This window comes from Rhyacophila brunnea, unplaced genomic scaffold (assembly GCF_057557595.1).
Source record: "Rhyacophila brunnea isolate RB1 unplaced genomic scaffold, BYU_Rbru_1.0 scaffold_6, whole genome shotgun sequence".
Lineage (NCBI taxonomy): Eukaryota > Metazoa > Arthropoda > Insecta > Trichoptera > Rhyacophilidae > Rhyacophila > Rhyacophila brunnea.
In genome coordinates this window covers 25,904,858-25,923,525 of record NW_028233276.1, presented here as the reverse complement: position 1 = coordinate 25,923,525, position 18,668 = coordinate 25,904,858, and the positions used below count along the sequence as shown (strand labels likewise).

General features: G+C 32.6%; 1 protein-coding gene across 1 annotated transcript in view; it reads left to right on the top strand.

Annotated features, from left to right (window-relative positions):
• The window catches only part of LOC147065462 (organic cation transporter-like protein), a 69,990-nt gene extending 61,382 nt beyond the window's left edge, over positions 1-8,608 (top strand). Inside the window, exons 2-4 of the mRNA XM_085956982.1 lie at positions 469-999; positions 8,152-8,255; positions 8,425-8,608. Of these exons, the coding sequence (XP_085813108.1) occupies positions 469-999; positions 8,152-8,255; positions 8,425-8,608 (819 nt within the window). The remainder of the gene's footprint in view (positions 1-468; positions 1,000-8,151; positions 8,256-8,424) is intronic.
• The last annotated feature ends 10,060 nt before the right edge of the window (positions 8,609-18,668 follow it).

Below are 18,668 nucleotides of genomic sequence, written 5' to 3'. Positions count from 1 at the left end.
TCGCTTTATTCGAATTTTGAGATTCTGGCATTGAATAAAAAGAAAAACCAGAAATTGCAATCCCAAGTTAATAATATGTCGTGTGTTAGAAAAATATCAATTTCGTAAATCTTTTAGTTTAATTCAAAATTAGTATAAATTAGTATAATAAATGAAAATAGTAATAAAATCACATATCCTAATCAATTTCTTTTGTAATATTGACACAGAATGATAAGTTCAATTATTACAGCTACTGACACAATTGAAATATCAGAGAACGGTTTTCAGAATCAAACTAATCGCATATTATGTACATACATACTTGAAGATATTGTATTAACTGTTATTACTTAGAAGAAAAAAAACTATATTATATTTATAAAATTCTTGGAAAACTTATAAAATATAATATGCTAAATACAAATACAGTATCGCGGGTTTTTAGTTATTCAATTGTATTCACAATTATTTTATTTTATTTTCCAGGAACCGCTGTTGGGAACCAGGCCCCAACAACCTTCCATCATACAGGCTGCCAGCTCACCTTCAAAAGAATCCTTCGAAATGGAGAAAGATACCAAGGGTTTCCACAAACCTCATCAAACGAGAGACGTGTGCGCCGAACTTATGGGAGACTGGGGTCGATGGCAACTGAGAACCGTCTCCATAATCTACCTCTCCAAGATCCCAGCTGCCTGGTTTATGGCTTGCATCATTTTTACAGCACCGGCACCCTGGTATGGAGAATACTGGTGCGATTTAAACGAATATGCTTCACAACACAATATATCAATCAATAAATTATCACACCCTATGGTTGTAACTTCAGATGGATCAATGCAACATGATTTTTGTCGTATTCGTGTTGACGAGAATGAGGAAAATAATACTGATAGAAGCATTTGGAAATTGAATATGTTTGATACATTCAATGAAAATTCGACTGAGGAAACCATCACAGTTCCGTGCGAAAAGTTTAAATTTAAATTGGATCCACTCACGACTCTCATTACACAGGTAAACAGTCTGATATTCGTTATTATTTAGTATACCTACCTATGCAGTGGCGGCTCTATGACTTACTAGGTGGTGGGGTTTAGTCATTAATTATTAAATACACACACCTACCTACTTTCTCATATTACACAATATTATGTATCGATTTATTTTAGATATGGTCCCAATACTCCCAATATTGAAACTCGATTTGATATAAGTGAATAAAAAGAATTTCAGTTATACACATTTATATTTTTATAAAATCGATGTTTTTTTAAAATAAATATAAAAATATTAAAACTATGAAATAGTCAAAAATCTAAACGGTCAAAAATTGAAAACTTATTAATAAACTAAATTTTAATAATAAATATGACCATAATAATATATAATTCAATAATAAGATATGACCCTGCAACGAATAATTCACATTTTATTACATTTTTTTTACAATTGTAAGTTTATCTTTGAATTAAAAAAAAATCTTTTTAATGTTTTCAGATACATATTTATTAATTAATACAGTTTCTCAAACAAGCGTCTCTCCCTTAATTTAATTAACACAGCGTAATCATCATTATAAAAGTATTACATAATTTACAATCATTATTTTATTTATTTGTATAATAATAATAAATATCTCTATAAAATAACGACGGGTTTAGATGGATAAAATAAATAATTTAATAAGTAGTCCATTCGATCATAATAAAAATATCTTACGTGTATTTTTGACATGATATGGATGTGGGGATGATCCCTACGAACTCTTAAGGTAGAGCCGCCCCTGTACCTATGTGTATGAAATATCACCATGGTGAATATCGGTACTGCATGTGACGTTTAACATATTATTACGTCACGTTGTTTTTAAGAGCATATTATTTTTAAAATCCCGCATTTTCACAAAAATTTGTACCATCAATGTACCTACTCAAGTAAATGCTTGCTAAGAAAACTAATTATGACTAATGCGACAATTACATTGAGCTACTTTACGAGCTGGTTGTTCGCGAATTTAATAGCGAGCGATTCAGCTACTGCGATTGTGATGATGACACACAAAACTTTCCATTCGCTGAGAAGCCACAAGCCAGCGACTATTTTGACAGAACGTAATTCGTTTTTTTATCAGGAAGTCGCTACTACGCTTTACTGCGCTGACGCAGTAGGCCCCACACACCGGCGTGTAGCGTGTAAAGTTGACCGGCTTTCAACTTTTTTCGGTAGAGTGTTTACAATCTGCTTGTTAGCTTGTTCGATGATGACACTGGGCGACTTTACAGGCAGATTGTAAATTCGCCAACAAGCAGCTCGTAAAGTAGCTCAATGTAATTGACGCATAATGAACAATTCAACGAGAGTGTGAAAAAAGGTATGTTTCTAAATTATGAACATACCTACTCTATGACAACATCTTCTTGGCTAACACGCTCCTCCCATTTTTAACCGCACTTCCATTATAAACTAACAAGCTCATCTCATTTAGTCTACAACAGCGCCTTCCTTCACGTAGCCAAGAATATGTTGTCGTACAATACATATATTTAACTAATGATTTTTTTTTATATGTCACTTATTTATTCGATCCTAATATAGATACTCGTAATATTAGTATTTTGAACTGGGTAGCTAAAACTTACATGATCATAATATGCCTTTTCGCAAAATGTTGAAATCACAGACAAATTTTTAACATGGGTAAGTAGGAAATAAGCACTTTATATTAATGAGAGACTAGCTGAGCCAGCTGGCGGTCGCCAGTCTGTCTCGCTAGGTCTTGCAGACGGCTTGGCGGTGTTGGATTTTAATATAATTGTGAAGTATGCATAGATGGCGCCATAGTTTTCCCTTCGGGATGGGTTCTTTATTCACGTCAGACAGTTTGACATTTTGCTGATTTGTCAGTATTACGATTTGCAAATCGTCACTGCCAATATAAATTTGTGCTCATATGCGTAGTCTATTCAGGAGTCTGGCCTTCACAATATCGTCTTAAACCACCTTAGGCTGCTATGCCTAGCAGAACAGCTGGCAATCGCCGATTGCTACCACTGATATTTTAATTTTAATACAATATATGTGTAGGTATGTGCAGTGAAATATGATAAATAATTATACACCTCAGTCATTCGAATATAAAGCAATATATTATGTGATTATCATAAATAGCGATCCAATATAACGTGATATTAATCTCCTTCAGGTCCCATTGAGATAATAGAAGAAGGTTTGCAGTGTAAAAAATTAATTTAAACATCATTTTGTTTCATTGACTATAAAAATAAATGCTTGCAGCCACAGAATAATATTTAAAAAATCAAAATTTGAATTAAAAATTAACCTTAAACAATATAGTTTCCCGGTGCGAGACATTCATATCGAGACAAATGTTGATAAATAATGAAGCAATACATATTATATCTGAGAGGAATAGAACAATTCTGATAAAAATAGGAATTTATAAGACCTAAAGATGTGAAATCAGCTTAAAGAGGCCTTCATCCAGCAGTGGATTGATACAGGTTGATGACGATAAGTAATGACGATATAAATGGGTAGGTATATAAAATCAAAATTTTAAAAAATATAGCAATTTATATGACCAAATAGAGTAGAATTAGGTTGGGATCAGTGGCGCACCCAGGGGGGGGGGCCAAGGGGCCCTGGCACCCCCCAAAAATGAAAATTATCAGAATGATTTTAAACATTGAAATTGAAAGCCAATAAACTATACCTTTGGGCTTAGACAAATAAAAACACAGCAAAAAAATGATTTGTAATAATTCTCCAGCACCCTTTTTAGAAAAATTTCTTAGATTTTAATTTCTAACACAAAAATTTCGAAACACTAATGTCAGGTGTTTTTAGAAACCCAATCCCTAATGGAACTGTCAAAAAATTCTCGGTGTCCACCCGAATTCCGGAGTGGCGTAGGTCTGGGGAGGGCTGACAGGGTTCTAGTCTGGGGGCCCGGGCTGTGGGGGGCCCGGCGTGTCGGGTTGACCAGATAAATGAGATAAACACACGTCATAAATTAGCCTTAATAGTAAAAAAAGTCGCTTGCGGCGCTATTATACTTCATGTCCATGAACATTTTCAATTATTTATATAATTGTGCAATCTATTTTTTGATTATTATGTGTCAATACTCGACAACTCCATTATTAAAGTAGATGTATTAAAAATCGCCAATAATTCACTGTATACGTAGCCTTAATTTGAACTAAAACACAATTTGAAAAACGTTAATGTAGTGTTTCACGCTGCCTTTAATCTTAGCGGTAGGTAGGGGGGGAAATATCCTAGCCTGAGGTCCCGCTTCAGGATGTGGGGCCTATGGTGTAGGTACACCGAGTGCAATAGACAAAAGACCGATAAACGAGAAATTAGGCTGTGAAGAAGAAAAAGAGCCTATAGGACTAATTTACATTCTCCTCCTTGGGCCCCCCCCAATATTAAATCCTGGGTGCGCCACTGGTTGGGATAACCTTCATCCAGCAGTGGATTGATCTTGGTTGATGATGATAATGACGATATTATGAATGGGTAAATATAATATCAACAATTTTGATAAATATAGCAATCGTTTAACCGCTAGTAGTAGAATCAGGTTGCGGAACACTTCATCCAACAGTGGATTGATCCTGGTTGATGATGATGATGATTATGATGACGATATGAATATGTAGATAAATAACAGTAGTATTTTCAATAAATATAGAAATTCAATACTGTCAAGAATACAATCAACGTAGAGAGGCCTTCATCCAGCAGTGGATTTATTGAGGCTCGTGATAATAATGGCATTATATATATAGATAGGTAGATAATAATGTCACTGATAAATATAGCAATTCAAATGACAGAAAGGAATAGAATCAGGCTAGGGAGGGAGACATGTCGATGTTGATAAGGATGATAGAAATAGGTACGAGTATAATATCACAAATTCGTTTAACCGCTAGTAGTAGAATCAGGTTGCGGAACCCTTCATCCAGCAGTGGATTGATCCTAGCTGATGATGATGATGATAACGCTATCAATATATAGATAAATATAATATCACCGATTTTGATAAATACAGCAATTCAAATGACAGAAAGGAGTAGAATCAGGGTAGGGAGGCCTTTATCCAGCAGTGGATTGGTTCAGGTCGATGATGATAACGATGATAGAAATAGGCATAATATCACAAATTTGTTTAACCGCTAGTAGTAGAATCAGGTTGCGGAACCCTTCATCCAGCAGTGAATTGATCCTGGTTGATGATGATTTAAATAATATGTATATTATAACACCAATTAATGTTGAATACCTTTTAAATATTTTTGGGTTATAATGAGCTAATTGAATGTATATAAGTTTCATTGGTTCAAAAAAAATTTCATTCAACAGCCGTACAAAAAAAAAAGAAGTGACGTTATCAAATTTTGAAATATTATTCCATGGTAATCGTTAAAACGCTGATACATGTGCCCGCGTTGAAATGAAATACACAGTTTCAATCCGAATTCGTATAAATGTTATATTGTTAGTATAATTATAGTTATCTATGGGTACTTGCTATAAATGTGAGTTATTATATAGTGGTGTGCATCTTTAAAATCATTTTAAGACGTAAATAATCTCAGCTACAACTTCGTATGATGACGGATGGTAGTTTTTAAAAGTGCTTTTTTGTGACTGTGTTGAGTTTTATAAAATTGTGCTCGATTCGAATTATCGCCACTCGAATGCATCCGATAAGTAAATATGTGGTGAGTAAATTGAAATAATGTAGTTTAGTATACATAGCGTGATAAATACATAGTGTCAAAAGCCTTTCTTTCCGTCAGAGGTGTAGAAACTTAACTTAAAACAAAGAACTTAATTCATAAAAATATAAATAAATCAGTTCTAATATGTTTATCGGTTAATCTTGTAATTAGTTTGTGAAAATTGATTGTATATCGGTTAAAACGCATTTTAAATTTAAAGCGGCCATCTTTGGTGAGTTGGTTTGAGTGTTGCAAACATTGTGAAAAAATAAATTCCCGTCATAATCAGTTGTCAATAAAGTCGCGTGTGGCTCGAAAATGTATTGGGAAACGAACAAAAATCACCGAATTCGAATGGAATCTAACCATGCGGTTGTCAACTATGGAAAACCCATTTTAAACGATCCGAGAACCGATTATTTTTTTGAACCCATCGGACATGACAAATAAGGCACACAATCGCTCGCCAAAACCCGGAAAAGCTGTAGAATAATAATATATAGGAGATAAATAATTATTATTACAATTTAACTTGATTGCTACTAGGGATATCTAGTGGAGGAATTGCGCAACATGACAATTGAATAGTTTAGTGAAAATTTAGGTACCTACCTACAAAACTACTTTTACGAGGGTGGGTCAATAATTCCTTAGAAAAAAGCATTAAAACACTTTTTATTTTTGTATTTTTTTTTTATTTCTCAACATAATCTCCTTGGAGCTCAATACACTTGGTTAGACGTTTCTCAATTTTTTTTAAACCGTCAGAAATATAAGTTTTCGGAAGGTCCTCAAAATAAGCATTTGTCCGATCGATGACTTCTTCATTTGCAAAAAAACCTTGTCCACTTAGCCATTTTTTTAAGTTTGGGAAAAGGAAAAAGTCACTGGGGGCTAAATCTGGCGAATACGGTGGGTGGTCGACCAATTCGAACTTCAATTCTTCAATTTTAGCCATTGATCGTAAACATGTGTGAACACGGGCATTGTCCTGATGAAAGAGGATTTTTTTCCTGTTTAAATGAGGCCGTTTTTCTTCAATTTCGTTTTTTAGCTGGTCCAATAAAGATGCATAATAATCCCCTGTTATTGTTTTTCCTTTTTCCAAATAGTCAACGAAAATAATTCCACGTGCATCCCAAAATACAGTAGCCATAACCTTACCAGCTGATTTTACGGTTTTCGCCTTCTTTGGACATGGTTCGCCTTTCGCAATCCACTGCTTTGACTGTTCTTTCGTCTCGGGAGTATAGTGGTGTATCCATGTTTCATCTACAGTCACAAAGCGACGAAAAAATTCATCCGGATTGCGTTGCATGAGCGACAACAGGGCTTTAGAGGCCACCACCCTATTGCGTTTATTGTCGACTGTGAGCAAACGCGGCACCCATCTTGCAGAAACTTTTTTCATGCCCAATTTGTCATGTAAAATAGAAATGACGCTACCTTTTGAGATCCCTGTAACCTCAATTATCTCACTCAACTTTAATCTTCGGTCACTTAATACCATATCGTGGATTTTATTGATCATTTCTGGTGTAGTCACCTCTACAGGACGTCCTGAGCGTGGTTCATCCTTTGTTGATGTACGACCACGTTTAATTCATTTAACCAGTTATAAATAGTTGCAAGTGAAGGAGCAGATATGCCGTGAACTAAATCCAACTCATTTTTTATTTCCTTTGCTGTTAAACCTTTTATATTAAAATGTTTAATAACAGCTCTAAACTCAATTTTCTCCATTTTTGTAAACAAGCAAATTTTTTTTTAAATGTAAGAAAATAAAAAACAACAACCCGACCAATCTGATTGAAACTTCGCAGCATACTGAATCGGTAGTGCCGCTGCATGAAAACAAACCGCTTACAGTACTAGTCGCGCCACCTGTCGGCTTTTCTAAGGACTTGTTGACCCACCCTCGTATCTAAAGATATATTTTTTTAAAGCTTGCAATTAAAATTCTGTTATAAAATGAGCATTCATATTATTATTACGTATTATTTATATCATTAAAATGTAGTTTGATTAGTTCTCTCGAAGATGTAGATGAGAATTTTGAATAATCAATAGTTTTATTTTAAAAAATAATGATTTTTTTGAAAATAAAAATAATATGAAATGCTTATTATTTATATCTAAAGCCTTGTCCACATGGCCCGTGTCTCGCCGCCAGTACATGTGGACACCTGTACCTCGATCCCACGCGACAGTCGTCACAGTACGAGTGCGTGTGGACGGCTCAATGAGGTAAAATGTACCTAAAATGGGTGCAAATCAAAACGCACCATGTGGACAAGGCCTAATGTTGAATGTCTATTATATATAAATAAATAAAATAAAAATGCAAGTAAAACACATTTTTATTTCTTTATGAATTTTATAAATCTTATTCTAAATTTTTTTTTTTCAGTATGACTTAGTATGTTCTGAATCCATACTAATTGCAATATCGCAATGCTTCCATCTCTTTGGAGTTCTTGTTGGTGGCGTTATAGCAACTGAGTTAATGAAATTGTAAGTCATATCTTGGTTTTTTTTAAATATAAATTATGTAATATAGTTTCTTGTGCTTTACTTTATTACCAATAGATGTCACTAATTGAAATATATATAATCCTTTCCAATTTAACTATTATGTTGTTATCCGGCAGATAATTAAATTAATATTAGTTTATAAACAAAGTTTTAGCCCGAGACGCGTAATGATGATCGGCATGGTGCTGCAGATACCTTGCGGAGTTGCCACTGGTTATGTTCCTTGGTTTTGGCTGCATGTCGCTCTCAGATGCTTATCTGCCGTTTGCTGTGCAATCACGTTTACGCCATGCGGAGTTATAAGTAAGCAACACTGCATTGATGACACATAATTAGGAAAACTTATTCGTAAATCCTTGAAAAAATCTGGACCGCATAAGAGTTTAATGCACATCTATCGCAATTTGGGCGACAGCTTTACCAATTATTAAGCTACCGGCTCCAGTGTTATCTGAATTGATATTTCTAACAATTTTATTCAATCAATCCAACCAAAATTTACAATATTCAAATCAAAGTAGTAATATTACTAGCTTTGACTCATAGATGGAGTCAAATTTTCAGAAATTTTTAATTATTATGAATTTGCAATAAAAACTGAATAATACAGAAGATTCAAAAATTCAACATTCTACAATAAATGCTTATATACAATTTGAAACAGGGTGTATTTATGAAGACTGTTGCTATTTTATATGTATTTTGTGTTATTCAGACTTAGATAAAAAATATTTTAATTTAAATGTAAAACGTGAAACGTGAAAATGTAGAAACTTTTTAAAATCACTTAAGTAATTATTTTCAGAGGAGAAATAATAATATATTTATCAAATCCTATCCTTCTCCTTTTAGTGGGTGACACGGTTAATGGACGGCATAAAACAATAGTGACTGCAAATTTTGAAAACTCATGGTCCATCGGAGTAATACTTCTACCGTTAATAGGTTATTTTACAAACACCTGGGGGCAGATTTACCTGGCGATAAGCTTACCAACAATTATACTTATGGTACTTTGGGTGTGAGCATATTACTTTATTATGGCAATTATTATCATTTTTATAATGTCTCTTTAAACATTATGAAATACCTCAATTATAAAATCTAAAAATACTAGGTAATACAATATTACCTAATAATATATTTCCTATTGTAGTGCGCATTCAAGATTAATTTCTGTATCTGAGAACCAGTATATCACATATACAAAAAGAACATCAAAAGATTTTTCAACAGTTTGATGTCTATGGACTACATTGGATAAATATTAAAAACTTACAATAGAGTCCTCTAGTGTTAACTAAAATATTTAACATCAATTTCATCTCTCTTTTATATTTATATGTTTTGAATTGATAATACCTAGCTGGATCCCAGACTCTCCAAGATGGCATTTAGAAAGAGGAGACATTGAAGCTGTCAAGCCGATTCTAGAAAATGCTGTAAAAATAAATAATAATGGAACTCTAATCCCCCATAATCTAGCAAAACTACTCACGCTCCAGGCTATAAATCTGATTGGGTAAGTAATAACTAAATAACATATTTCCTAATAAAAATATAACGAATTAAAATTTAAAAACACTCATTGACAGTGCGGTAATAGTATATCGGGTATATAAAGTATTAAGCGACATTACAATTAATTTGTGACAGATTGACGGAAAGGTTTAAAGTAGTATATTATGGTGTCGGATAAGAAACATGATTTTGATAACTTTAGATAACTTGGAAAATGTCAATTTCTAGAAAAATATACTTGATTCAAATTAAAGAGATATCAGGAGTGAATAAATCAAAGTTAAAATGTTGAAAAATCAACTAAGTGGCGGATAGATAAAAAAATTATATATCACAGATTTAAGGGTAATTGGGTAATTATAATAGGAATAGGGTACTGTAACCTACTGTTATCTTAGGCAACATACTCAATGAATCAAAAAATAGAAACATTATCGATGACGATTAGCTAAGCGTCACCACTGACAAATGAATGAGATCAGTGATGGTATGCTCGACAAAGTCAGGAGACTCTACAAAGTCTCCGCCAAGCTGATACAGCAGCTCTAAACTGACTCTAAAACACTAGAATAAAGACAATAAGACAGAACATACACGTAATCGTATGAGAGAGAGGGGGAGACGGGGAGAAGACGTATGAGAATTTTGACAGGTGGTAATATTTGCTAGTGATATATTATATTGTAATAATTGCCATTAGTTTTAAACTGGTGTAATGTTAACAGGAAAAAATCCGTAGAAACCAAGAGCACATGGAATCAGTTGTTGAAAATGAAGGGTGCCGCAATGAAAATCTTACTCATCTTCATAGCCTGGAGTTTAATTTTTACAAGTTACTATGGCACGCTACTTAATATAAGAAGCTTTGGTAGAATACATCTATACTACACAACAGCTATTGCAGGTATTGTGCCATCTGTGTTCAATATATTGTATTATTTGACATTATTATTTTTTACAATAGTTCTGTTTAATTTCACCAATGCATACCAATTTATTCGTGTATTTTCAACACATGTTATACATAACCATATTTTGAATGCAATCAGCACAAACGAAAATGATTTAACAATAATATGAATATAGACATTGTATACATACCTATATGTAAATTAGTCATGCATAATGTTGGACATACTTTATGTTTTGGTTAAATGGAATTAAACGCTAACTCAAATAATTATAATACTTCCCAATTAGCTGTTAGGAAAATTTGAACTGATATTAGAAAATCATTCTTGCAAACAAATCAAAATCACAGATTATCTTAATAAAATAATGAGTATGTATCAAACATGTTAAAATTATTGTCTGCTTTAGAAATGTATAATATTATGCAGTATTTTAAAAAGAAAAAACCATAGTTCGGAATATCCATGTTTTTCGTCACTCAAAACAAAGTGTAAAATTAAATTTTTTTAATATTTATTATATTATATCGTCAGTATACTGGCAGACAACGTTAAGTTGAAAAATGACCATTTTGACAAATAATGCAGCTTGGTAGATATCAACACGCTCTATCGTCTGGTAAAACAAGCTTCGCCAAATTCATTATAATTCATCCGTAATTTCGTCGATATTGAATATATTATTACTGGAAAAACGCTATAAATAACTAAGCATGTATAACACTTTTATAAATCAATATCTATACTGGCAAAACACGATAAGTCAACTAACGATTATTTGCCAGTAGAGATTGGTTCGTGTTCGCATTGACTGAGTCATATTGGACGGTCATTTTATATCGTTTGACAGTTTAGTGACAAGTTGTTATTTCACTCTTCCGTTAAAACTGTAAAATAAATGTGGATAAAAAATATGACACCGCTGAATAGGGCCAGCCAGTAAATGTACTCTATGTTAATAATCAACCATAATAGTTATAAAAAATCATTTTAATGTTAAATAATATCTATTTTTCTTTCCTAGGGGTTTGCGAAATTATTGGAAGTATTGTTGGTTTCATTTTCATAATGCAAAGTAAACAAAAATGGGCATGGATTGGGATTATATCAATCATAACTGGAATACTCAACTGCGTCATATGGCTGTTGCCAACTCATGGTATTTATTTTAATCTTATTTACACAACAGAAGATACGAGATTCAATATTATTGATAGCTCAATTTTCTACAGCAAGTAGAGAACCAACTAATCAGTGATTTGACTTCAAATTAGATTCATCTTATATTCTTAGCTTTTCATGAAATAATAAAACATCAATTAGGAACACATTAGAACGGTACCAATTAACATGTACAACGAGAGTTCAAAATTTGAGGTACCACTGGTATCGACAGTGACTTTGTTATATTTCATGACAGTCTAAGTCAGCGATTTCCAAACTGGGAGGCGCGAAAAGTTTAACACAATTAATGTAGCCACAGGTTTGCAGTTTGCAAATGCATAGTTTATAAAACCGCCGCTAGTTATAAACTACATAAAAAACACCCCTATAAAAGGTTGTTTGCAAACCTGTCTGAAAATATGGAGTCTAATTTTATAATAACTCACTTCTATACTATTGTGAAGTGTGCTGGCTATCTCGTGAAAAAATGAAATAAAAGAGTCAAATCATAATGTTGAAATTTGAGGCAAAATTGTTTAGGAACGATAATTTTGTTGTTAAACTGTCTATTTGGTTGAAATTGAAAAAAAATAGCGAATAAATCAATGCAAGGACCACTAATGCATTCACTGAAGTAACTAAAAATAAAAACTAAATTTAAAATTAAAAATAAAATATAACAATATAAAAATAGAAACAAAATTAAAAATAAAAACTATAAAGACAAAGTGAAGGCATTCATAAAAAATTAAAGCTTTGGAAATCAAAATTACAAAAAAAAAAGTTTGCCATGTTTCCACTTTTAAATGATTTCTGCGCCAGATATATTGAAGCAAATAAACATCTATTTACTGAGTTCTTCGTTGGTTTGCTAATGCACTTTTCACATTATTTTATTAATAGTAAAAAAACTGCTTTGTTTCGGGGCTATTAAATATTTTAAATATGAGGTTGTGCGTTGCAATTTGATGTGATACCTATATGATGATTGATATACTTAAATGATAACTCTCGTGTATAATTTAGGAAACACTACTTTTGAGCACAATACTGCCCTTAACCTCAGCGATAAATAGGTGGGCCTGGCGACCCACTTCAGGATGTGAGGCCCCTGATAGAATCCATTTGTCAATGAACGATGATGAATTATGATTGACTACTATTGAAATTAATTGTGCTAATAAACAAGCACATTCATCGCACGAAAAACAAATTAATTTAGAAGTAGTAAAAACCTTGTTAATTGTTATATATTTTTTTCATTTTTGTATTAGTACATTTTTGACTATTTAAAAAGGTGTCTTTATTATTTAATGAAGTTAATGGGGGGGAGGCGCCAAGATTAGCTCTTTTTAAAAGGAAGGCGTAGTAACATAAAGTTTGGAAACCACTGGTCTAAATACCGTCAATGTACTAAGAAAATGGGATTTCCCTATAAAATAGAGATATAGAAAAATCTTGACAACTCATCATTTTAATCATCATTTTTATTACAAGTGGAAAAATTAATTTATTAGTAAAACTACTAGGTATATAGGTATATAAATGTCTTGACGGACATTTTCTAAATCATTAATAAAATGACAACATTACGTGTCGTTCATATATGATGTCATAACATAAGGAGGGTCTGCTAGGTATAAAGCGATGATTTATAACGAAGGAGAGTTGTGGAAAATGTGATCTCACAAAAGTAACAAGACATAAACAGGGTAAAAGATTTACTGGCAAAGTGGCAATGAGGGGAGGTCGGGTCATAAACACAAAAAAATCGTGTGATGTCATTTCTGGACCTCTTCTTCTTCCATGGCGCTACATCCTGGGGTGGGATTTGGCCTCCTCCACAACCGCTCTCCACTCACTCCGGTCTCTCACCACACTTCTCCAGTTACCGGGTCTTCCTATATGAAGCTAGTCCACTTCTACGGCGTCAGCCCATCTCCTTCTTGGACGGCCTCTGGGTCTCTTCTGTTGGGGTAGCCACTTCGTCATGATCCTTGGCGCTCTAACTTCAGGCATTCTCTCCACATGTTCCGCCCATCGTAGTCTTTGGGACTTACAGTATCTTATGATTGTTTACTGTTCAATCAGCTCTTCCAACTCGTGGTTAATTTTTATTCTGTAGTTCCCATTTTCCAACGTGGGTCCAAAGATTTTGCGGAGTATTTTGCGCTCGAAGACAGCTAATTTGTTTTCCTCGTTTTGAGTTAAGCACCAAGTCTCACAGCCATAAGTGACCACTGGCCTTATAATTGTGGACCTCAGTCATAGTTAAAAGTTAATTTAATAATTTGTAAAATATCTGGGTATAGGTTTTTATTGCTTTTTTAATGAATAAAATACAAAATTGTAAGATTCAATTGTATTACTTTGATAGCTGTCATTGCTATTATTTTGATGTAGATCTCCAAATTCTTTTCTCATAATATATTAGGTATTTATTTCAATAAAATTTGGTTGTATGCACCTATAGATGTATTTTTTTATTTGCAGTGGACGGTAGTCACATGCTGCTTGAGCTAATGTTCATTTCAATGCTAAATAAAATTGGCATCAGCGCATGCTTATGTGTGCTGACCACATGCACCGGAGAACTGTTTCCAATACCTCACAAAAAACGAGTGGTATTTATGTCAACTGTCATGGCTCGCACCGTATTCATTACTGCCCCATTGATCGGTTTTACGGTAAGCAATATAACAATTATTATTGTTCTAGTTAATGTATATCAGAAAAAAAATCAAAGATAAATCATTGACAGCATAGTCCATAATGGATAATTTTGGATGAATATTATTCCAAATACGGTGATACATTCAGGTTTGATGACAGCTACAAAATTGGTAATCCAATGAACTCACAATAAATGCCGCTTATAATGGAAACTGAAGGTAATATCTCCCAGTTTCGGCACCGCAAACAGTAATAATCTAAATATTTCTATAAGTTCTCTCATGAATAAACATGATATCTTAGATGAAATTAATAAGAAAAACATGTCTTCTGCCTACTCCCTCAGCCTACTAGAAGCACACTTTACATTTCACTTGTGAAGTCTATGCTTGTCAGCAACCGAAACATTAACAACATTTTCAAAAGAAATCCAATAGGTAGCAAGAAAAAAGACAGGCCGAAAATTCACTGGCTAGGTGGAGCTACCGATGACATTGCGGTGCTTGGGATATTTACAGTCAGAAAATAGCCAATTTGCATTGGCACAGAGATAAGAGTTTTTGGAAGAAACTAGGCTTATCATGTTCTTATAAAATACAGTACCTTATTCAAAAAAGATGGCCTGTATTCATTACCTTGTGATGAGGGTCTACCGATTGAGCTAGATCGGCTGTCAACCATCTAGGATGATGCCTGGATGGTTGCATCATTCTGTATTGGATTATACCGTCCAATCGCTTATATATAACAACCTTTACCATCAAACAGGATTCCAAAATATTCATTTTAATACCCTAGAATATATACCAAACTTTTTTTATATATAGTTAACCAATCATTTGTATTTTTCAACCTGTTACTTCTTAAAGGCATATCTATTTCTATGATTCAATGTTATTCACCAGGGCGTGTTTCGGTTATGAGCAGCCGTGGACTAATAATGGAAAAAAGACAACGAGAATAAAACAACTTGATCATTTATATTCCAGGTAATTTTTGGTGACGGTGTATCGCTGTCATTCTTTGGAGTGTTGACAATCATCAGCGGTATCTGCACCATGCTCTTAACTCCTCTCCCAGTTTCAAATAATCTACCAGATATCTCTACCGCCGATGTACCTAAAGTTTGGACTGTCAAAATTGGTTCACCGGAAATGACAAGACTATAATATTATTTAGCTCGTAAATCTTTTTAAATGTGAACGTATTCTTTGTTAAGGTTACTCATTAGTCAATACCTTTATTAGATAAATTTTACACTATTAGTTTTATCAGTTATGTAAACGAAATAACTATTATTTACTATAAACATTATTTATAAAAAGTTTTTTTTTTAATTGACGATAATCAGTATTATTTTTAAATTAATTATGTACGGCACTAAAATTTAGGCATTACGATAATGCTGTGACAGATTTATATTTCAATAAAATAATATCTGCTTTGCTGTTTTCATTGAACTAAGACTACAATTTGCAGATGGTGCTGGTTAGTTTTTAAAATTCAATTAAACCCTGCCTAAACTAAACCATAATACTTAAGGTATACTATGGAGGAGACTACAAAAATAGTGCACATCTTTTCAGTTATACTTATTTGGTTTCGTTGAAGAATACATATTACAGACGGTGTTGGTTAGTTTTTTTTAATTCATTAAGCCCTACCAACCAAACCAAAATCGATAAAAATTCTTCCATCTATAAAATGTGGCATTAAACCATACATAATTTTAGATATTTTATAGATAAACAAATATTTTTTGAGTATTATCTACTATGGCTTTGATTAGGCAGGGTTTAATTGAATTTTAAAAACTAACAAATACTATCTACGCATTGTAGTCTTAAGTTCAATGAAAACAAATATGTTTGACTGATGAAGTTTAGTGTGTACCATTTTTGCAGAATCTTAACAGCCTACCTCTACCCTTTGCGACTGCTATGTACTAATTATAAGTCAAGAATGACTTTTCAATTTTAGACATTTTTGGAACATTCAGAATTTAATTTTATTAATATTTATTACTTATTATTAAGAGTACACGTCTCAGCTTTGTATTTTAATACAATAACACTGTGATAATAAAAAGAAAAAGTATATTAGAGATCCACCATCACAAGTATTTTTCACCCAATTTTGATCATAATATGGAAATCCCTTAAAGTGGACAGGAATTCTTTCATTAATAATTAAATATTACCTATTATTATTATATTTCAAAAATATTAAATTCATTTTATTATGTACTCATGTATTATGTCATCACGTTACGTGCTTTCAAATTTAGTCTATGGTTTCGGCATTCCACAAAATATTTTGAATGATCACGATATCCATAAATTCAATTATGGGAAATGCCAAGTCAGGTAGTTCTTCAGATTGCGAAGAGGAGATCGACACTGTTATGGTTTTGCAGATATCGGATCAACAGCATAAAAAAGCGAAAAGAGCCCGGATCCATGATATAAATTAATAGAAAACGAGAAACTTTGGGTGAAGCAATTATTTTCAGTCAAAATGACATACGGCGATTTGTTTTTGCGTACGTTTTTGAAGAAACATTTTTATAGTGACATCTAATTATTTTAAGTCTAACTACTCTTGCTTCGTAGATAAATGCACTGTCAATTATCCAAACCAAAATAATGACATTTTCAGTCTTTAATTTTATGGATACTAGATACGAAAGGGTAGGTACTTAGATACGAAAACTTTCAAAATAATATTCCCATTTTACATAATAAAAATAAATTCAATAAGTATGACAAGAAACAATGTTATACGTTGAATACTTTGAATTATTATTCATGATTCATTGTAATTTCAATCAATTAGAACAGTTTCTACGTGTACGTATGTCAAATCATAGGTAATATTTCCATGTGAAAATCCATTTACCAAATCACTAAAAACCAATATTAATCTATGGCAACTGCTTTTGACGTGAGCCGAAAATATGTAGACATGTAGAAAATAATAAAAAACATTCATTGACTCATGCAGTTAGCGATGTAGCGCGATAAGCGTGAAGTGACCTCATTGTTGTTATCGCCATTTCGGCAGATTTTTCTAACTGATAATGTTCGTTTTTGGTTCAAAATGTGCTACGGGATGAGAGCATCAGTCTGATATTTTAAATACCAAGAAAAATGACATTGGACTTTTTTTCCCATAACGCGAGCCTACCATGACAGCACGCAACGTGATAATGTCGCACCGTGAGTGTAAAACCAAGACATGTGCAAAAGACATATTTTGGAGATATTAGGTTTTAGGACAAATAAGAGTTTCTAAAAAAAATCATATTATTTGGTTTATATCTACATCATATTGCATGTTCTTTCAGTTACATACTTCACTTTTACATTATCAAGTTCACGACTTTTGCAGTTGTTTTGCATTCAATCTCGAAATTGAAAAATTTGCAGATGCCTTAGTTTTACACTTACGGTGCGATCTATTCGCCACATTAGTGTACAATGAGTTTGCGCGCGCAGGTACCACTAGCAGCTAAAAATTTAATCACATCTGACAGTTGTCATATAATTACATATTGTAACCAGAAATTAAATAAATACAGCTTTTTAAGTTGTTTTTTCAGTTTCCAACAAAGTAGAATTATTTTGAGTAGATTACCTATACATGTATTATATTATTATTCTTGCGTTGACACTAGATTTGACATTTATTATGTCAACAGAGGCCATTTTAATAATAAATAAAATAAAACCATTGTATGTCAATTAGAAAAATATTTTAATTATGAGCAGGAAATTGGAATTAAAAAAAAAATCGTAATAATATTCTTTATCTCAAAAGCAATATTACCTTGTTAATAAAAAGATTTCGTGCCTGTCATTCCATTTTGATAATATGCATGGCATTCATCGCTAGTTTGATTTACATAACGCTGGTAGAGTACATATCGTGATAGAATATTCATTTATTAATTATATATTTTTAAGTTTTATTTTGTACTAATAAAAATAATATCATGGGATTTTAATTTTATAGAAAGTGATGTTAACTTAAGCAACCCTTGATATATATATGTGATTTTTATTGGAAATATGAAAAGTATTGTTTATTAGGTACCTATTTACTATTACTTATCGATTTTTTG